Source organism: Chelmon rostratus, chromosome 17 (genome assembly GCF_017976325.1).
Source record: "Chelmon rostratus isolate fCheRos1 chromosome 17, fCheRos1.pri, whole genome shotgun sequence".
Taxonomy (NCBI): domain Eukaryota; kingdom Metazoa; phylum Chordata; class Actinopteri; order Chaetodontiformes; family Chaetodontidae; genus Chelmon; species Chelmon rostratus.
The window spans coordinates 1,773,337-1,795,603 of NC_055674.1; the positions used below are offsets into that span (position 1 = coordinate 1,773,337).

Here is a 22,267-nt window from a genome sequence, read left to right on the forward strand (position 1 = left end):
GTAAAATCTGTCGGCAGTGTAGGGACAATTGTGCAAGCACAGAGTGGATTAAAAAAAACATGCTCTCACAGTCTGATTTGATTGGACTTCGTGATTTGTTTTCCGGAACAACAACCAACCGAGCAAACCAGCTAACAAGAGCATCAAGCTCAGCATAATAATAAATGAAAAACAACTCAATTTTGCCTTCATAATAAAAGCTTTCTAATATCAACCACTGATCTCAACGCGTGTGCGGTTTTACTTTGAAAGTAAGTACCGGAAATATGACTTTATGTTAGCGGTAGCTTGTCATGTCGTTCATGTCGGAGCAGCTCAGCTGGTTGCTGAGTTTATTGCTTCAGTTAGCTAAATGTTAGATCCTTGCTAGCTCATGGAAAAGTGTTTTTCTCTTAGGTTCCGGTTTAAACTGACTTCCCTCGAATTATCCAACAACGAAACAGCTCATGTTAGCTAGGTGGCGACGGTCTGCTTTTATTCAGCTAGCTGGTGAGGATCTGATCCAGCTGACAGCTTGGAGCATCCTGCTAGCCTAGCGGCTAAATTAGCAAGAATCACAGGAAAGAAGTAAGGTGAGAAGGGTTTGCTTTTGTGTTCCTTTAATGACACCCATGTAGCTAGCTACAGGACAGCTAGCTAGTTGCTCAGTTTTAACAGTCCGTGTGTATAAAACGTCACAATAATACATTTATCCATGTGTGTTTTTGTGTGACAGCTATTCTAACCTGCGCTGCCAGTGACGTTACGTTGCTAGCAATTAAATGTCGGTTCCTTGAGATCAACAGTGACTTTAACACAACTTTATACACCCAGGTTAGCTACTGCAAGTGACCGTACACTGCTTCAAAATGGTTCAAATCAATGAAAGGGTTGTTATGTTGCTTCCATAATCTCTGTCAGCAGGTTTCACAGCACCGATCGGTAGACAGTTGTGCTAAAACACCAGTTTTTATTAAAATAAGGGCTGTTTATTAAATCACGTATACGCCGAATTGAAAAGTGGTCCTTTAAATTAATGGACTGTTTTGAATGGAATATTTAACTTATGTCCTTTATTGCCAACGTTAACATTAATACCAATTGCAGGATATGTGATTGCAGTTCTTTTTCCACTCTAGGCAGAACTGGATAACCACTTTTGGATTGTTTACATTCTGATTTTTTTATTCTTATATTATAGAGCATGTACAATAGGTTTTGCCAAAGTGTGCTTAATTGTTGTCATGCCAATAAAATGCATTTTAGAATAAAAAACAAAATCTAATAAAGATAGAAGTCACTTGAGCCATCGAGCTGTTGTTTTTCCTTCAGGTGAGCACCGGTGTCATCAACCATGGCAGGTGGAATTACAGAGACCGGGGAACCCTACTCCGCATTCGTGAGTATCGTACAGAAAACTGTGGTTAATTCCCAATCTGTTTTGATCATTTCAGGTCAGGCACATGTTCAGTAGCAAAGAGGGAGCTCTGTAAAAATATGGCTGTCATTAGGCTTTGTGGGAGCCAGAAGCTTGGAGCTCCAGTCCACCTGACTGCGCCAAATAAAAATTTAAAGATCTGAGGCTGCTCTGGTGACTTGCTCTCTAACTTTAACATAGTTGGTTGTATTAAACTACAAGGCCATCTTAAGCCATTTATGTTGACTGAAAAAAACTGAATATAAATACATCATTAACTTAGTAGTACTTCAAACTTCGTGAAACATTAGGGTAATCACATGAGTGATGTCTTTGTAAGTACAGATGACGCTTTTGAAAGTGCAGTTAGAAATGAAGAGGAAGTTAAAATGCTTACACTCTTCTTTTTTTTTACCCTCCAGGCCTCTTTATGGTCTGGCCTCGGTTTTGACAACTCATTTAAGCCCCTGACTTCAGTTACGTCAGCATGGCTTTGACACAGAGATTATGTTCTGCTGGTCAAGTGTTTTTTTTCCGGAAGCTAAAGCTTTGAATCATTAAAGCAGTTTGCTACCTGATAGGGATAACGGCTTGATTCTTCCACCAAGAGGTCTGATCTTTATCGGCCCGGGCACTGAGGAACACCTGATCCTGCAGTGCCTGAGATCTTGCAATAAGAAAAACTACATAAACTAACTTTTCTACTTTTCCCTGTAGAAGAATTGCATCAGAGCAGCAGCAAAACTAAAAGGTTGCAGTGGCAGAAAATGTATTAAAGGACACAACATGCAGTAGAAAATGAGGTGAAGTTCTGGGTGAATCTCAGCAGGCTCTTCATAGATGTCTTTATCGTCTCATGTCTTCTCCAGGTGGGGCTGGTGTACATGTTCAATCTGATTGTGGGAACAGGAGCTCTGACGATGCCCAAAGCCTTCGCCATGGCCGGCTGGGTGGTCAGCTTAGCACTCATCTCCTTTTTAGGATTTATGAGGTATGTCTCGTTGTGCCTGTAGCGTTTGTAGTGTTTTTCTGTCGCTGCTCTTTCTGTCCGGCATGCAGCGGCAGAGACAACATCTGCCAACATCTGCTTTCGGCTTCGATGTCATCCTGAAGAAAGATACATGATCCCTTACTTTGACTGATCTATGTAAACTAACTGAAGAAGGGCAGTCCATAGGAAGGCAAGCGCCATCACGTCCATGATTAAATCTTCAATAACCTCAGCCCGTGGGTCATCTTTGGCAAATTTCTTGGATTTTTCGAAAGCCTCGCCGCTGTGTGTCAGTCCCGGTGGCTTCTTTGCGGCTGGCTTGCTAACGTTAGCGTCTTTAGCAGGCCGGCCGTCCTCATACGCTTTCCAAACTCCGTCAAAGCGGTGGTTTCAGGTGACTGATCAGGTATTAAAGCTTGTGCCATTTCTCGCTCCTCGTGGAACTCGCTTGGAACATTTGTTACGAATAACCAGCGAACTGTCTCCTTCGGAAACTTTGAAGAAGTCTGAACTCCGTTTTCATAAGCACGCTGTGCCGCATGCTGCATTCAAGGTGTAACGTACATTCCCCCGCTCCCTCGTTTGCCAGTCGTTCTGTCGGCCTATTTAAGTTCATGTTTCTATTATTTGTGTGTAACATGTGAAAAAATACTGCGAATGTTAATTCAAGTCAGCAACTAGCAAAATTATGACCGAGTTAACGAGTTGTTTTCTGGCATGAGGGGGTATTCTTGATTTTTCCCAGTGAGAAAGAGTTTTTCTGATTATGCCAACGTCACATGAACGCAGCATTCACTGCAGGCCATTTGGGTCTCATAGTGGGAGCGAGGCACTGCCGTGCTGACAAAAACATGTATGTTATCGGGGCTGTTCGTCATGATATCGGCCTTATCGGAATGACGTCATAATTTCCTGTTATCGGCCCGATAACTATCGTGCACCCCTAAACCAAACCCTGGAAAACTCCATCAGCTGTTCATTTTGACTCCGTTGTTGGATGCCAGGCAGAGACATGAAAGAGGAGTGACTGGTCCTGGATCAGGGCTTGGCAACAATGTAACAATCAGCATCTTAGAGGGAGGTTAAAAGATCCACCTGAAAGAACAACAGAGGTGTTTGACCAGCTGTTGTTTGTATTAATGGACAGACTCCACCGCTGGAAATGAAACATACAGCGATGTTGCATGAATGAAAAATGTTTGTTTTCACTGGTTCTGCCTTAAATTGCTCATTAATAGCGTCTCATTAACCTGCGGCTCGTCTTACCTTTCGTTCGTCCCTCTCTCTTCTCCTCTCGCCAGCTACATGACCACCACGTTTGTGATCGAGGCGATGGCGGCGGCCAACGCTCAGCTGCGCTGGAAGAGGAGGGAACAGGAAGAGGTGAGGTGATGAACCGTGTGCAGGAGCAGAGTCTGTTAGAAATGTGTTTAATGGGTTGTTGGCTGGATGGGGGCTCTCTTTGCTGTAAGGATGTGTCAGAAAAACCAAATATTAAAGAAGTCAATGTTCCCCTCTGTCAGGGTGAGTTTGTCTAATAAGACATTAAGCCAAACACTATTTACACCCCGCAGGCAAAAAAGCGGAACTAATGTTCGTATAAATGCTGCGCGGGGACATTTCCAGTCCTTCGCTCCGGCTAATGCGCTTTCAGGTCTCCGCCTGACATGTTGAAGCATGTTTAGGCAGATACGAACAGAATGAGCGTCAGTGAAATGATCTGCGTCAGAATAAACACAAATCCAGACTGATTTCTGTCAGGAAGGGTGTTGGTATATCCTCTCGTCCTGTGGAGCACGTTGGGTCTGGTTTGATTCACTGATTTTCAAAAATACACTAAATCCTGCTGTGGTGCAGATTTTTTTTTTTCCAACTTTATTTTTCATTTTTAGATATTACAAAAATAGGCATCATTAATTGAGAATATCATGCAAAAGTTGTGGACCCATACCCCACCCCCCACCCCATCCAGGTGGCATCTCCACAAACACATCACAGCACATACGCCCACGACACCCACGTAGACAAAGCACCAAAAGAAGAGAACACACACACACACACAAGAGAAAAAAGAAAAGACATGCAGACTCAAAACAATCTGTGTTGATCATATGGTGATAACACCAACATTCTGGACCTCTGGCGTTAGAAAAAAGGTCCTAACTGTCAAAATATAGACCATAGCATAACAAAAAATTAGTAAATAAGAACCAGGAGTCAGGTAAAAGCCAGGCTCTTAGTATGAGTTATGAACTGTGACCAGGTTCTGTCAAATTTATCTTCCAACCTGCGTACTGTATACCTAATTTTACTCAGAGTCAATCCCAACATCACTTCTCTAATCCACTGAACATAAGCAGGACGGTTCTTCTCCTTCCAGTTCAACAGTATCAAATGACGGACATCCAACGATGCAAAGGCAATTGCATCTTTGTGGAGACGGGAGAGCTTTATCTCATCACTGACTACACCGAAAACGGCTATCCAAGGGTCAGGTTTGCAGTGTCTTGCTGGATGTCGCTGAGAGTGACTGAAAGATTGAAGACCAGAAACCATACAGAGATGGGCATGACCAAAACATGTGTCCTAAAGAAACGGGAGAGTCCTGACATCTAGGACAGCTTGGTGTAACATTAGGGTATAATTCAGACAGTCTATCATTAGAATAGAATAAAACCTGTGGACTGCCTTAAACTGAATTAGGCCATGTCTAATACAGAAAGAAGATGTGTGTAGACGCTGTATAGTGTTTTTCCAGGTGTCTTCTGGTATTGTTTCTCCTGCTGTGGTGCAGATTTAAGACTGAAAACACAAACGCTGGATGGTCTGGGAGTGTGCAGCGGGCAGTCATGCACACTGCACACTCTGTTATAATGATGAGTTTTGCTGGTGTGGATTTCTAATAATTTACTTTCCTCACTGTTGATGTCAGTCAGTCCTGTTGAGTTGACTTAAAGCTGGATTCACACTTGACACTTTGTGACTGAACGTCGTACTAAAATGCATCTTAAATGTACGTTAGGTCGGCGTCGGAGGGTGTGGCCCGTCAGAGGGCTGATTGTGATTGGCTAAAACTTCATTTAGCATGAATCCAGTCATTTTTAAACCAATCATCAGAGAGTGTGTGATCATTTCAGCATGTGACATTAAAACATCTCAGGCGCTTTAAAGCAGACAGTGTTCAGGTGTTTCTGTATCAAACACGTCTTCCTCACTTGAGCTGAGCTTTACGACCACGTGGACGTCTCTTCCTTCACGTTTGATCTTCTGTTGAGACAAACGATGACTGTTTTCATTTGCAGCCCAGTAAAATCACGAGACTGGAGAATATTTCACGTTTAAAGCTTGAAAAGAAATTCCCCTCCTAATAGGAAGCTGTATTTTTTTTAATTTAAGGGGGCTGTTGCTGTTTTATTGTCCAATCCCGGCTGAACTGAAATGCGTCTCTTGCCACTCGTCTATAAGAAACCCAATTTGGGCGAAGTCGGCGGTATAGGACTGTACTCCGTTAACCAAGGGGAACGACCCGCTCCTCAATCATTTTTACTTTGACTAAGAAAGAGACTTTGTGCACTTTAAATGGCTCAGCCTCTGGCTTTTGTTTCTCCCCTGGCGCAGGAGTCATCTTGCTTAACGCCTGTGGCTTTCCAGTCGAGGAGTTATGAGCCTGAGGACAACAGCCCGACTCTAACTGAGCCCCAAACACTCGGCCTTGATTCATGGCTCCTGTGCTCCTCTCGGCCTTCTCCTCCCACGTAATGGAAAACAAAGGAGGAGGAAAACTGGAAATGTTTTATTTCTCTCTGCTCGAGTGAAGCATATTAACAAAAACGAAGGCCTTATTTTACAGCCTTGCATCAGGTATGTGTTGTGAGAAGGTCTCATGTAAGTTTATTAGGTGGAAACTAGAGATGAAAAGTTCGAGCGTTGGTCCTTCTGTCTGCATTACCTGCTGCAGAAATGTTTCCCCGCCGGTTCATACGGAGATCAAACTGTGGCCTTGTGATGTGAACAGATGTGGTGACTCTTTATAAGACTCCCAGACTGTGTGACTGACTAATTGACCTGAAATGTCACAGAACTTGTTGCGCTGCTTCTAAAAGGGACGTCCTGGTTAGAAGTTTAACGCCTGGCACCACCTGTGCAGGTGTGACCGCCCTCTGCTGGAATTTTAAGTGAACTGCCATTCTTCTGAGAAACTCTCGCCAAATGTTAAAAAATCCACAACCAAGCTTCATTTTACTCATCTGTTATAATAATGGCGATGATGATGATGATAAAGATAAAGAGTTCAGTTGTGTTCAGTTGAGCAGATGATTTTCAGAGGAAAGCTCTGGAAGAACTTCTCCATTTAAACCCATGAAAATTATTAGATTATTATTCATTTATAATCAGAAACATAATCCTCTACATAAGGACTGGAAGTAGCAGATATTTCAATAAACCTATTGATTATTTTCTAGGTTTATAAAGCATCAGAGAACGTCCAAACCCAAAGATGGTTCACAGCGATACAGGACTAAAGGAACATACACGTTTACATTTGAGAAGCTGTAATCACATTATCTTAACATGATCAATCGATATGATAGAAGATAAAAACCGCTGTTAATGAGCGGGGAGGTGAATGTGACTCTTGGTAAATCGAGTGTTACTAACATTATGCCTCCAACAACAGCGTCAGTCAAATGTAACTGTTTTATCAGATGGTCGTTGTTTTATTTCTTCTCTTTAAGGCAGTTTGGGATGATGTTTTCTACGTTCTGACTTTTAGTGAAGTCAGAATCCCGGTGTTCTGATGGGTGCATCGTAGAAAGGTGTGACTCACCTGCGTGAAGCTGGATTTAAACAGACTCACCTGCAGCCTGTGTGTTTATCGCCTCGAGGCCTGAACAGTCGACTGAATCTCATCCATAGCTGCACACGTTAATCTGTTCTTCTGTTTGTCACAGAGCCATCATCGGCTGTCACTCCTCATCTCCTCCTCCTCCCTCAGTCCCAGCCAGCGTGTCACTTATTAATTCAGATTATAACACTCACAAAGTTGACTATCATTGACAGCTAATTGGCATTAATCTGCAGTGTGTGTGTGTGTGTGTGAATTGTGAAGTCCTCCGCTCTCCAAAGTGTGTCCCAGCTGTTGCTTGTAATTTCCAGATGTTGCCCTCCCCTGCGTCACACACACGGCACATAAACGCTGCGCTAATTGCTTGTAAACCGAACGTTGTTTGTGTTGTGAAATTAAGGGGAAAAGAAAGCGAAAGCAAACCAGAGCTTCACACACTCATATCCTCTCCACAGGTCGACGACAGCGACTCCACCTCCGAGTATTCCGACGATGATGTCATGGGCCGAGGCCGATCGGAGCCGGAGACGAAGCCCATCCTGTCTGTCCGTGAGTACGACGAGTCTTTGTGGAGCACAGCTTTAATACTGGCAGCGATAACTGATTTTACGTAGTTCAGGTTGGAGGCGGAGTCCGCTGTTTCCTGTTTCCCATGAAGCCACACACTTTGCAGCCCCTCGTGTCCACCCTGACCTCCACCTCGTGAGGCTTTGCGGCGCAGTCGCAGCATCACGCTCCTCGTTGAGTGGCAGTTTTGGGGATTTGATGCTGTTGCACTCTGTTTGCAGAGGCTTTAAATAGAAATTAACGAGATGTTTTCATACTTTTTAAACAGCTTAATAGAATAAGTGTGTGACATTTTATAGACTAAATGATTAATTGCTAAGTAATTAGAAAAATCATTCTGTTCAACCTGAGTTTAGACCATAAATCTCAACAAGCATGAACTGTAAACTCTTTTTAACCTGTTTAATACGATGTTTTAAATCATAACATGATCAGACTGAAGAGATGAAAGAACCCAGTGGACCCGGAGCCGGTTCCACTGGGTTCTGCTGCAGTCTGGTGATGCACGGTGCGCGCTCTCTGTACCCGGCTCTGCTGTGCGGGGGTACTTACTGTGGACGGTGTTTGTCTTTTCGCAGAGAGGTCAGGAGGTCACGTCGATCACTTCGACATCGTGGAGCGGGTCGAGATGGGTCAGATGGCCTCCATGTTCTTCAACAAAGGTAATATCCTCCTGGCCTCCAGCTTCTAATCTCGCTGCTCGTTATTCAATTAACCGCAGACACCCCCATCGTTAGCCACGTGTAACATTTATGGAGGAGTGGTGAAGGTTGTGTGGGATAATTGAGAAAAGATTTTTTTTTTTTACGCCTTTTCTGTCCAAACCTCACATTCACAAAGGAAGGCTGCTGGCTCTCTAATTGGATGTAATTATATATGGATAAATTGCCTTTGGTTGTAATTACCTGTTTGAGACCCCATCAGGGCTGTTAATCTTTCTGCTGTGCATGTGTGTGGGAGGGGGGTGCTGAACCGACGCCTTCGTCACCTTCACCTTGAGCCACACAGAACAACCTTGCGGCTTTACATTCGTGGAACCCATCAGTGCTTTGTCCCGGCCCTGGCGTGCGCTCGCCGCAGCCCCTTCCCGCCCCCCCCCCCTCCCCTCCACTGCTCACATCGCGCCGGCTCTTCTTCATCACATGCGAGTGACTCAACAGTCTGCTGCGTCCCTGTTGTCGCAGGGATGAAGCAACAACAAAAGGTCAAAGCTCTGACAACATCATCTGCGCTGACATGTTGTGTCCTTCAGCGTTTCAACAGTAGGTGGAGCACTCGGCACGCACGGGATCACACACACACACACACACACACATCCACCCGGCTCATGTTCACACCCACACGTGTGAACGCACTCATGCATGCCGTCATGCAGCTCATGCTGTTAAAGCTGCAGCGTGCTCCCATCCATTCAGCCTCTTGTCACTCGGCTGTCCTGCCTCTTGAGGTGAAGTGCTAAAAAAAAAAAAACCCTCTGCTGATGACCTTTTCTCCCCGCGAACACGGACCGTGTGCAGGTGAGGCACGTGCAGGTATCGATCGGTAATAAGGAAATGAGTTTTCTCTCCTCTTCGCTCTCTCCACATGCTGTGGGAAAGCTGCCCGGTGACTCTAATCAGAAATGAATCAGAGAGGCACGAGTCCCGGCACATGCTGAACGAGGGACGGGGAGACGCGGCTCTTCTGTCTGTCCTGACAGCACCGGCCTGCTCGCTTTCACCCTGCTGTCCCCAGTTGGCAGTGTAGCATGTAGCACAAGCACAAGCTGCAACTAAAGAGGTTTGACCACGTATTAATCAGGATCTGATCTGAGAACAAGTCCAGCTCTCAGTCCAGGTCTTGATACTCGGCTGTGGACTAAGGGTTGCATTACACACAATCACAGCTGCAAATCAGTGCTCATACCTGTTATAACGGCCTCAGTGGGCGGCGGGAAAGCAATTATTTCCAGGTTTTGTTTGTCGTCTGTGTTAATAAGTTAAAAATCGTTTGAGTGTTTGTTGGATGATGGAAGTTATTTTAAGAGCAGACAAGTAATGGAGATACAAACCAGCAGATTCATTGATCATCATAATAACTGTTCGTTTGAGCCTTACCTGTTGGTCCGTGTTCAGTTAGAATAAACACAGTCAGGCCATTAGAAGCTATTCCTTTACACATGCAGAGTGTTTGCACTTTTGCCAAAATGCCTAAAAACCCTCAGTTTTCCTCCGTGCAGTTTGTGATAGCTTAATTCAAAGCGACCCCAGGAAACAATCTTAAATCACAAGGGATTATGGGAGTGAGGGGCCAGATGTTGACATGTGCTAACTTCTTTCTTGGAAAGTGGAGCAAAATGAAATCAGCTGAGGACAAACCGCAGCCTGGACTGACAGTTGTATTCAGCTCTGTCGAACAAGTCCATTAAGCGACACGAGGACGACGGAGGTTGACACCACGTGCCCACTCTGCGCTGATAATTACCTGGAGGCACGATTGCACGCCGTCTTTCTGCTCAGCACCTTTGCAGGCAATTAAAAGATGTCTCTCCTGCTGTTGAGGAGGCACTCTTGGAGGGCATTGACTTCCTCCTGGACTGAAATTGACATGGCGGCGGCGGTGAGGCAGGCTTGGAATAAGGCCATGGGTATCGTATCAGCCTGACCTGTAGCCGCTGACAGGAATGTTGATGGGGGCTGGTTTATCTGCACCGCCGTGGAAAGGTGTTACTATAACCTTCACATTGATGATTTGAAAGTTGATTAGAAGACGACTTTGGCTAAAGTCACAGAGGGAGAGACTAACAGAGGGCGGTCCTTGCATCAGCGTCTCAGCTTTTCTTACCTCTGTGAAGTGATGGGATGTGATGTGGTGGCTAACATGGCGGCTATGCAAACAGCAGGATTGTTTCTTCAGCGTGAGCCGTCCTTCCCCTGACATACGGAGGGCCGTGGCGACGAATACTAATTTACTGCGCTGTAACCCGGGCCTCTGTCTTTAATGAGAGCCAAACATGGCCACATCCATTTTTAATACTTCACTGACTTTTACTTAAATGTCATACTTGAGCATTGAGAGCACGGGTAAAATGAAAAGCGCCTGAGCCACTGGGAAGATAAATGGACGTGTTTGCTTCAGCTCGCAGCCCGATCGTTTCCCATAAGCCACCGCTGCCAAGTGAGGCCTGTTATGTTGCTAACTCTGATATCTGTTCAGTCCTTTCAGGGTTAGGGTTAGCTGATGGTCAACTGATGGTTAACTGATGGTCAGGGGCAGACTGTATGAGGAGCTGTGGGAGAGAGTAGAGGCAGCTCAGATGTTGTAAGATACGAGAAACTCATTTCAAGGTGTGTTTGCATGTTTTTAATCTAGATGATCTAGATCATATTACCATTTGTAAGTGGCATTCACCAAGCAGATGTCTGCTCAAATCCTGAAGAAGATGTGAAACAAGAAGACATGGAACATCAGGCGGAAATGTGCCGTTACACTGTTTGTCCACCAGAGGGTGCTGACGGGTGAAGATTTTCAGATGTTCTGGTTTTAATGATCAAACTGAGCTGGAAGAAACTGCGATGCAGATTTTTCTGTTTTTGGTTTTTGTACAGATCGACTGACGGAGAAAATAATTGACGGATTAATCAATAGTGAAAGTGATCGTCAGTTGCAGCTGTAATGTGATTGATGCTGATTTATTGTTGTCGTGTCCTGACAGGGAGGTTAACTGTGTTCCCTGCATCACACAGACGTTTTGTTCATGAGTTGGACCTAAAGTGGTCATTTCTTACTCTGAACTGTCCTATTTGCTTATTTTTAGGGACGTATTGTTCATGGTGTCGTCGCCTGAGGGGTTCGCTCAGTTTAGATTTGATCTGTGAGCATCTGTAATCTCAGGTCTTCAGATATTCCCACAAGAAGCAGAATTGGAATATTAGAACAGTTAATGAGGTGAAATTGAAAGTTAAAGCTCTCTCTCCTGCTCGTTATCTCAGCGGCTTTCAATGCGACGCGTTCTGATGACTTATTTGTGACCATGAAACCCACTTTACAGGAGAGCGGGCTGTTTATAATGGGATGTTAAATAACGTGTGATTCGTTCCTGTTATGTAATGTACAGTATTAAATCCCGACTGTTAAACGTGTATGAGGTCCCACATTATGCACTAAATAGCGGCCCCCGTTTTTTCTGCAGCTGCTCACAGGGAGGTTGTCAGCCGCTGTCAGTCAGAAGCGAAGCGATGATGGATCGTGATGCGTTTCACAGCTACATGAGAGACCGGGCTCCTACGTGAAGACCCATTTTCTGGCGTTTTTGCCTGTGGCTCTGGGTAATTGGGAAAAATTAGTTCCAGTGCCGTGAAGGCCTGCATCCCTGTGGTCATGCAGAGCTCTCGCCTCGCTATCGCTTACTGACAGCGGCAGCCGAGTACAGTCCGTCCCGCTTCCGCTGTCTGCCGCTGGGACACGAATACGCCTCGTCCAACGCTGCCACGGGAGAGGAGGACTTGTCTCTCCGGCCGACGATGTGGGAAATAAGACTGAGGAAGAATTAATTTTCCTTCTTCTTCCTCTTCCTTAACCCTGTATAGCCCAGATACTGTGTTGTCTTAGTCCCAGTGTCCATCAGATGTCATCAGCTGCTTCACTGCAGAGCTGCTTTGCTGTACTGTGGGTGCATGCAAGAAGCTGAAGCGTCCAAAAGCAGCCGCGCTCGTCTTGTCGGCCTGTTTATTGTTTGAAACTCTGCTAATGAAGATGTGATAGCCGAATTTCAGTACAGACACCGTGTTTTGAGGAATTGAGAAATGACGAGCACTGTGAGGAATCACAAATCTGAAGCGTTCCTCATCGAACAGCCGGACAGAGAACAAACTTCAAAGGTAGAAATAATGAGAGGAAGTGGAAACTGAAGTTCTCTGAGTTCATGAAATTGGTCACGTCACACTTTTCACATCACTTGCATCTTTTTCAGAATATTGATTACGTTGAAAGGCTGAAGCATAAGATTTTAAAATCTTCCCTCACTGCAGTAAACTGTGCTGGTTGCCTCGTTCACTGCAGATTAATGCTTTCATTGACGAAGGCGTATTATGACTTTTAAGCAGAGCCAGTAAAATGTTTGTTAATATGACTTTCTGTTTCTGTAATGAGTTAAATCGCTCTTGTTTTGTGCTACTTTTGATTGGACTCTCTTCAAACAGAGACAGTCGAGACAAACTGTGCTTTACTGGTCTTGTATACCAACACGGTTCTGGTTTATACACAAACTGCCCTAAAAACCACTCATCAAACACGGCGACTCGGCTGAAAAGTGGCCCAGTTCTGATCCGGCCTTCCGAACATGAGCGTTGGGAGTGTAATAAGGGGGCCTGGCACAAAATAAACTGAAGAGAATTCAGTATTTCAGACAGTTGCATTACATCAGCCCATGTGCAGGCTTTGCAGAGCTGAAATGATTCGTCAATAAATCAGTGGAATAATAGCCATTCTGATAATCCGGAAGTTATTTTAAAATGTAAAAACTCTTTAATTCCAGCTCCTTAATTGTGAGGATTTGCTGCTTTTGTCTGACTTTTCACTGATTTTGGACTGTCGGTCAGACAAAACCAGCATTCAGAGGAGTAATGTCGTGTTTTTTTAGGTTAATGAACTGATAAATCAGGAAAATAATCGTCAGATTAATTGATAATGAAAATAAAGGTTGATCGCAGCTCTAGAAGAGAATCTCAGATTTTGTCTCTAATGCTGGCTCTGAATCAGTTAGCAGCTTTTCTTACAGCTAGCTGGATGTTTGTTTATTCCTCGTGCTTTCAGCTTGTATCACAGCTTTGATGTGAACCCTCAGACTTTAACTCAGAAGAGAACCAGCGAGGTCTGCAGCGCTGTAAATGTGTCACGTTTTATTTCTTTTTAATGGACTCCGTGCTCTAATTTCCTTGTCAGTAATGAATTAGCTGAGGGGTCCAGTTGGACGGTTGAACCTCCTTCTGAGAGGTGATGGATGTGCGGGTCGACGTGGCGATCTGTCTGCTGGTTAAAGCCCTCGATCTCGTCCCGGGTCGAGCCGGCCGGTCGCGTGGCGGCTGAAAAGGAAAGGGCGGGCGGTTCAGAGCTCGCCGCTTTGAGAGTAAAGGCTGACGAGGACATTTTCCTTCATGGTGTGTGATTGGTGTTTTAATTAATGCTGTTAATATTTTCATTGGACCAATCAGAGGTGGCGCTGCCTCACAGGCTGCTGTCCCAGGGAGGGGATGGAGGGATGAGATGAGCGGAGGTGTGGATTAGAGTGCATTTTAATAGACGTGGCACCACAGTGGTCAAGTTTGAGACGCATCCATCAACTCTGCCTCACGATGAAGTGTTTGGACGGCCGATGAAGATGAGAAATGTGTTTGCCGGTCACCTCTTCACCTCCTGTTACTTTAAGAATCTGTTGATTTTCCTCACGCCGACAAACTTGGCAAACGTCGCTGAGGTCTTCTCTTCATTTCTGTCTTTCAGTTGGCGTCAACATGTTCTACATCTGCATCATAGTGTATCTGTACGGAGACCTGGCCATCTACGCAGCCGCTGTGCCCATATCACTGATGGAAGTCGCCTGGTAAGACAAAACACTCACACATCACGTTCATTCTCAGCTTTATCGTGAAATATAAGTTATATATGGATAGATTTTATGGTTGCTCCCCCTTGAAGAACGTTTGGAACATTTTCTTCTTTCCATTTTGGCGAGGCAGAGCGCCCCTGTCTTCAGCTCATTGGCTCCCCTGCTCCCACACTTTGGTCCCATTGTCACCCTCTGAACTCCAGATTAAGACAATAAAGCTGTGGTGACAGAGGCCTTTAGGCTGCTGACTCGCACCGCCGCTGCTGGCCTCCGTGTCATGTTGACCTGCTTCCAGACAGATTTTTATTGCAAGTCCACGGGCCAGGCTGGGTGAGAATAAGGTATTTCATATAGTTACAGACTCTGCCCCACAGAAATAGCCGTTCCCTCTTTAGTGTTATTTCAGGAGGATTAAGGATGGTGACGGTTAGAGTTTCTGACAGTGATGGTTTTGATAGTTTCAAGCAGTTTCTAAAAGGTTTTTCTGACTTTGCTCTTTAGAGTCTGCGGGTGAATTTTGCCAGCGTTAGCAGGTCGTCACTGAAAAGATATCTGCATGAGGCTGATATTTTGGTATTTTTCTGGTCTGGAGACAGTTTTCTGTTTTTGCTATAGTGTGGACAAAAAAAGTGAGAGAACAAAATGCATTTTCTGATGTAAACGAGCATCCAAGCTCGACCCGCGTCATGAAGTTCCTTGCCTAACAGACAGCTGCAGGAGGACGTGTTAGCAGTGTTTGTGTAGTTACTCTCACTGCCAGAAGGGGGAGACAAACGTTCCGCACTTGCAATTAGTGTTTGAAAGGTCCCTTTTCAGTTTGCTTCATTTCCTGTTGCAGTGTATTAATTTCCAATAATAGAATCACTGTTGTGATTTTGCGTCTCTGTAAACTCCGTCTTCTTCTTCTGTTAATTGTAGTTGTGACAAAGCGGGCCTCTCTCATCCTGTCCTGAGGCGCAGCAGTGGCACACTGACACTGTCTTATCGTATTAAACTCTCCTCCGCTGCGGTCCAAATGTTGTTAACCTTCCAGCGAGAGTAAATGTGAGATGTAACTGAGACTTCAGAAGCGGTTAACTTCGCCTGAAGGCACAAACTGCAGACTTGTTAGCAGCGTGGACAGAGCCAGATGATTTCACTGGAGCTCAGTCTGTCACCAGCAGCGATGCAGTTTATGTTTATGTGCGTTTCATGAAGTGTAACTCAAACATTTCACTAAACATTAACTCTGTTTGTCTGTCCTGTGCAGTGGGAACCACTCCTGCAGTGCTGGAAGTGTGAAGTACAACGACACAGACCCCTGCTGGGGGTCCGTCACGAGGAAAGATGCCTACCGGGTGTTTCTGGTAAGTGTAAAGTCCTACTTTCTCAAAGGAAAGGGTCCAGCTTGTTTTCAGGGGGGAGTTCTCCTTCAGCGGTGAATCTGCTGTTAACGCGTCAGTTTACATCCTGCCCAGATGTTTTTATCTCTGTACGAACGAGGCGTGATGTCACGCGCAGCGCTGACGACATCTCGCGTCCTCTGAATCCTTCGCTGGCTGAAACTTCCCCGGACCATCCGGCTCCGCAGCCCACAGGAAATGAGCGCGTGCCCTTGAAGTCTCGAACAAGCCGAACTCTGTGATTTCCACTCGAGCTTTAACTTTGCGCGGCGACAGTGATAGATGTGCTGATCTCCTCCTGTATAATTTCTTAGCCTCCCTCACCCCTGCGCTCTCTCTCTCTCTCTGTTTCCCATCCTCGCTCATATTTAATAGGATGAGCAGACACAAATAATTTGCCAATAAATTAACTCTTCCCCTTTATCTCCTCGGGGATGAGCCTCTTGCTGTATGTAAGCAAATTGAAATAATGCTGATTTGTAATCTCTGGTCAGTTTGTTCACACTTGCAGTTTTGCAGACTCATTTTCCTGTTTCATCGTGGCCGCGCAGGGAAACAGATCCGCAACACGACACAATAGTTTTACCAGTTTTACCAACAGCAGTGGCGTGCACAGACTTTTTAAAGGGCAGGGGCGGAAAGGAAAAAAAGGGCACATATAGCGTGTCCTCGCCACTGAAGAGGGCACTTTAGCACGCATTTTGGCGTCCAAGAGGGCACTTTAACACGCGATTTGGCTCCCAGGGGGCACTTTAGCACGCGTTTTGGCGCCCAAGAGGGCACTTTAACACGAGATTTGGCTCCCAGGGGGCACTTTAGAGTGCGTTTTGGCATCTAAGAAGGCACTTTAACACGCGATTTGGCTCCCAGGGGGCACTTTATAGCGCGTTTTGGCTCCCAGGGGCCACTTTAGAGCGCGTTTTGGCATCTAAGAAGGCACTTTAACACGCAATTTGGCTCCCAGGGGGCACTTTAGAGCACGTTTTGGCATCTAAGAGGGCACTTTAACACGAGATTTGGCTCCCAGGGGGCACTTTATAGCGCGTTTTGGCTCCCAGGGGCCACTTTAGAGCGCGTTTTGGCATCTAAGAAGGCACTTTAACACGCAATTTGGCTCCCAGGGGGCACTTTAGAGCACGTTTTGGCATCTAAGAGGGCACTTTAACACGAGATTTGGCTCCCAGGGGGCACTTTAGCACGCGTTTTGGCGCCCAAGAGGGCACTTTAACACGAGATTTGGCTCCCAGGGGGCACTTTAGCACGCGTTTTGGCGCCCAAGAGGGCACTTTAGCACGCGATTTGGCTCCCAGGGGGCACTTTAGCACGCGTTTTGGCTCCCAAGAGGGCACTTTAGCACGCGTTTTGGAGTCCAAGAGGGCACTTTAGCGCGTGTTTTGGCTCCCAAGAGGACACTTTAGCGCGCGTTTTTCAAGAACTGGGCCGCGGGGGGGGGGGGGGGGGTTGCCCCCCCCCTGCCCCCCCTCTGTGCACGCCACTGCGAGTAGGGACGCACTGATCTGAAATTTTCCTCCAACCACACTGATACATGGCGTGTTTGGACTTGGAAAGTAATGCTCCAGTACCAAAATCTGACCCCTTTCTGTGTGATGCTGTTTATGAAACTGGGGGGTTACAATACATTAAACTCAGAAGCATCGCCTTGGGCCTGTCTATCACCTGCAACGCAGTTTTTCTGCATGTCTCTTGCCCTTCAGTTGTACAAACGAACTAATGTTTTAACTCTAATGAGTTCATCAGAGTCAAAATGCGATGAATTAAGAACTTTGTGAACGTTAGCTGATCAAGAATATCCGTATCAGCGGTTCCGACTTCCTTCACTCTGAAATGCATCAATTGTTAAACACATGCAGGAAGTATCAGCGATGGCAGATGAACGGACCCGAACAGACGCTGCTTGAGCGCGGATCAGTTCTGATGAGGTCGGCATCGACGGACGGGATCAGACGCGTCCCTGCTGATACGCTTTTAATGAATATTTTCTGCAGACATGATGAAATTCTGATGTCACAATCATAACTTCTCATTAGTTTAACCAGCCGCTTCCTCTCTGCCGTGCACTTTGAGTCTCAGCGAATCAGAAGCCGATGAATGAACTTTCTAAAGCTGAAAAGCTGAATGAGTTTCACCTGCGGCTGAGGAACACCTTCAGTCCCCTCATGATTGTTTTTGTCTGTTATACATCACATCCAGGTTATTATTACGTATCTTTGTGCTGGAAAGCTTCTTTTTGACCTCTCCTTAAATAAATCAGAACTCATTGCGCTGTGATGAAACATTCAGCAGGTCCTGTTTGGATCCTGTCCTGCAGGTGGACTGTCCCTCCTCTCTGTATCTGTGCCTTCACAGGGTCAGGGGCTCTGGCCTGAAGACACTGCCCAGACTCTCAATGATGAGTATAAATAATTGACCGTTTCTCATCAGCTGTGCTCTACCCCCGTGGAAAGAGCCATTGCAACCCGCCCCGCCCGGGGTCCACCTGCGCTCCTTTGTATTCTCAGAGTTACATGGTGAGCTGAGCTGGAAGGACAACGTGCCCTTCTTCCACAGTATTGAACCGAGAGTCTGTTTTTGTAACGGACTATTTTCGCTCGGGTCTTCCAGGGGTGCAGAGTTTCAGGGGGGTCAGTCAGTGAAGCCATGCTCAAAATTGCCAGCTGAAAAATAGACTTAAAAGAACAGACAATATGTAGGAGCAGGGAACAAGAAACCATCCCCGACTTAATAACAGCAAATAAATGAGCACAAAGCAGGGGCTCATCGTTCACTGGGATCCTAATGGGGAGGGGAGCGTGAGGCGAATTACACAACGGTGACGTGTTTCAAACATATTTACAAGTATGTGAAGCAAATATGAAGAATACTCCTAGAAATATTGCAACCCCATCAGCATGTAAAACAATGTGGAGAGAGCTAAATGTTAAAGACGCTGAAACGAGCTAACAGTCTGTGGAAATCACATACTTTCCAAAAAAAAAAGGCAAAATCTCCATTTTTCAGTACAAAACAGCAGATTTCGTATTATTTCGACATGTTATAGTATCTATAGCGACTTCTAAGAACAAAGAGTCGCTGAGAGGCTGAGGCCGGGCCTTCCAATTGTTTGACGCGCTTAACGGAAAAAAATCACTGAAATACGAAAACATATTTTACAGTTTTATTTACGGAAAAGAATGATCAACTTATTATATCGTGCACAAACTCATAATTAAAGTGATCACAGTGATCAAGGAAATAGCGGTCAACAAAAATATGGCGACCCTGCTCACTCTCCCTCGCTCTCTAGCCACACACTCCAAAAAAAAGGTGAGCAGGTGCTTATGTTAACTTAATATCCCCGCCCACATCCACCTGACCTACATATTCCCTCATGAACAGAATCACACAAACCTAAACAATAACAAAACCAATATTTCTACCAACACACCTAGAAAATCCCTTCAAACTCATTCATGGCTCCTACAGTATCCAAACACCTCCTGACTGCTGCATTTTCTAAATACATCTATAGTTCACACACACACACACACACACATCCCCACTTTAATGGAAATTCACAGTATTCTCTTTAAAATAGAGTAAATGTCTAAGAAGCAGAAAAACTGAAGCGTTTCTACATTTTAATGAAGAAACTGATGGTACTCTTTCACACTATGCTTGATATTTTGTGTATATGACATACATTTGTGTCTTGTGTGATATATATATATATATATATATTATATACAGTACATTGAGAGCTGGACAAGTTATTATTGGCTCACATGGTGACAGTTGCATGTTTTTCTCAGTTCTTTCCTGTATAATAATTTTATTTTTCTTGACCTCGTTAGTGAGTCTGATCTTAAAATCTTTCGCTCACCTCTGATTGGATTGGTGCTGTCGGTGCGGGGCCGTACGTGCGGCGGGGATTACCTGCGCTAACCTGCAGCGGCGTCCGGCGTGTGATGGCGCAGCTGCTTGGCCGCGTCCGGGGGAATCACTGGGGGCGACGCCGGAGACGTTACTGCAGCCGTAACATTTTCAGAGTTCAGAAAATGACGGGAGATTAAAGAGCAGCCTGATTATGGTGTTGCTGTAAAGAGCTTTAATCCCTGTGTGGGTGATTGGTGCAGCGAGGGAAAGAGAGGCAATGAGACAGTCAGGGAGGTTTCTGTCAGAGGGATTTGGACAAAGGCGGCTGCTGTATTGATGGACGGAGTCCTGCAGGATGAGTTATTGTCCGCAGCTTTCATTGACTCCTCTCCTACAGCCGGACACTGACAACCTGTGGAAGTTTGACTGATTGTTTGCCTCATCAACCCAGATGTGATTGTGAATCACCAGATTAATATTTTCTTTCCCAGGGACAAGCTGGTGCCTTGAAGTGTCTTCTGTCCGGCTAAAAACAAAATAAAGTTATTGAGTATGCAATGAAAAAAGAAACTGTATTGTAAGCAGTGTACTGTATATAAGTGAAAGTTTTTTACTTGACAGAATTGATTATTAGAACTGCTGCTGATTAATTTCTGCCGGCTGGTTAATAGATCGATGAAACAGTTTCATCTCGTCTTCTACAGCTGAGCCAGGTTTCTGACATTGACCCGATTCGTCGGCGTCCCTTCTGTCTGGACTTCTTACATCTCACGCTGAATCTGTTCAACAGTTTTGGCAACTTTCCCCCAGCCGGCTCCTCCGCAGCGACTGGTTTGCTTTGTTCGCAGTGGACAGCAGATTGCGGGTTATTTTTAGGCTGGAGAACAGCTGTCCCCGTGCAGATGACTGGACCTCACCGACAGCACTCCTGACGCGCTCCAAGGAAACGAGGAGGGGACATTCAGCCTGAAACCCAGTTTGCTTCATTTCTCAGTGCTGACACTATTTGCAGAAACTTGCTCCAACAGGCCGGTGGTTTGTTTCCATCTGTTGCTGGAAGCTTTTTGACCTGTGTAGTTTCCCACAGGTCACCTGACCCGCGTCTCTCACGCTAACGCAGGCCATGTTTGAATTTAGTGTGTTTTCAGGCAGTACTTTTTCTTTTTAGCTTCCCACCTCAGGCCTCCTCCTTCATCGTGTGTCAGTCACATCAGCTGAGTGTCAGCGTTGACGCCGACGCTCGGCCTGTAGGGACACTGGGGGTCTTCGCGGCGACCTGTCCGGCGTCGTTATGTTCAGTTTTTGGCTCTCGGAAGCGGCGAGCCCACAAAATGAGCTCTCATTCTAGCAGGCGCTGTCATATTTATGAAGACCTAAGTGCTGAATTCACAAAGAGGCGGACTAATTAGCGGCCTGGTAGATAATTCATCAGGTCGGATCTATGACTTAATCAGTATTGACTCCACACATCAGCGCGATCGGCGGCGGATGTCACGACAGCCGTTTTCCTCATCGCAGCTCCTGAAAGCTCTGAAGATCAATCGGCCGTGATTTGCTGCGCCGCTGATTGATTCTCGCGTTCGCTGCCGGCCGAGGGCTTTTCTTCCCGTATCGACAATATTTGTCGGCTTTGGGGGTGTGAACGAGAGATGATGGAGGCCATTGCATAACAGAGCTCTCAGTGTTGATCCTGGCCCTTTACACAGCTTTGATTGAAAAGATTAAGCGGCCGTGCGGCGGTGGGGTCTTTCTGGGTTTTTGTTCAGCTCCAGCAGAGATTCCCGAGACCTCAGCTAACAATAGCTAAAGCGGTGGTAGTATTATAGTATCTTAGCAGTTAGCATTGGCAGCTAGCAGTTAGCATTAACAGTATAGGTGAATCTAGCTGTATTGTCTTCTTCTGTTCCTCTAACAGGTAGCGGTTAGCATTTAGCAGTAGCATAAGCTAAATGGTAGCATCAGAACTGTATTGTCTTCTTCTGTTCTTCTTAGCGGTTAGCATTAGCATTAGCTAAATGGTAGCATCGGTACTGGCCACTACCTGGAGCATCTCTGGGTCAGTTGAACGTGGCAGTGCTGTTTGGATTGTGTAGGAGCAGTGTGAACTGGCACTAGGGGGGAGGTGTAGTGGGACTAAGTAGGCGAAACACTGTTGAAGGGAGGTTTCCACCTGATGACCCCCAGAGACGTGTTAGGAATCACTGCTCTTTGGCATGTATAGAGGCAGATTAGAGCTCCAAGGTTCTTCACTGAGAATGAATCCTCTTTTTGAGCACAAGTATCTTGTGTTTAAATTAACTTATCTTTCCTGATTTGTGAAGGATGATGAATGTCCAGCATCCAGAGTAGTAGAAAATTTATGCTTTTTACTAAAACTTGCTATAGTCGTTCGGTCCTGATCCAGCTCTATTCACTGGGAGGCTGCTGAGCCTGGTTTGTTGTCTGAGGCCAACAACTGTTCAAGTACCAATATCAGAATAAGAGGTGGATGAGAGAGGAAATGTTTTCAGGGACATTCAACCGACTCCTTGGATAACCAGACCTGGATGACTGAGAGTCTTCACAGAGCATCAGAATAACTGAGCAGAGGTAGTTAAGAGCTGGATCAGCTGCAGATCTGCTCCCC

The 22,267-nt window shown here is 45.6% G+C and overlaps 1 protein-coding gene across 1 annotated transcript in view; it reads left to right on the forward strand.

Annotated features, from left to right (window-relative positions):
* The first annotated feature begins 313 nt into the window (after positions 1-313).
* tmem104 (transmembrane protein 104) overlaps positions 314-22,267 on the forward strand; it is a 51,806-nt gene continuing 29,852 nt past the window's right edge. The window contains exons 1-8 of the mRNA XM_041957931.1: positions 314-572; positions 1,312-1,378; positions 2,266-2,387; positions 3,689-3,770; positions 7,689-7,782; positions 8,379-8,462; positions 14,281-14,380; positions 15,636-15,732. Coding sequence (XP_041813865.1) covers positions 1,334-1,378; positions 2,266-2,387; positions 3,689-3,770; positions 7,689-7,782; positions 8,379-8,462; positions 14,281-14,380; positions 15,636-15,732 — 624 coding nt within the window. The 5' untranslated portion in view covers positions 314-572; positions 1,312-1,333. The remainder of the gene's footprint in view (positions 573-1,311; positions 1,379-2,265; positions 2,388-3,688; positions 3,771-7,688; positions 7,783-8,378; positions 8,463-14,280; positions 14,381-15,635; positions 15,733-22,267) is intronic.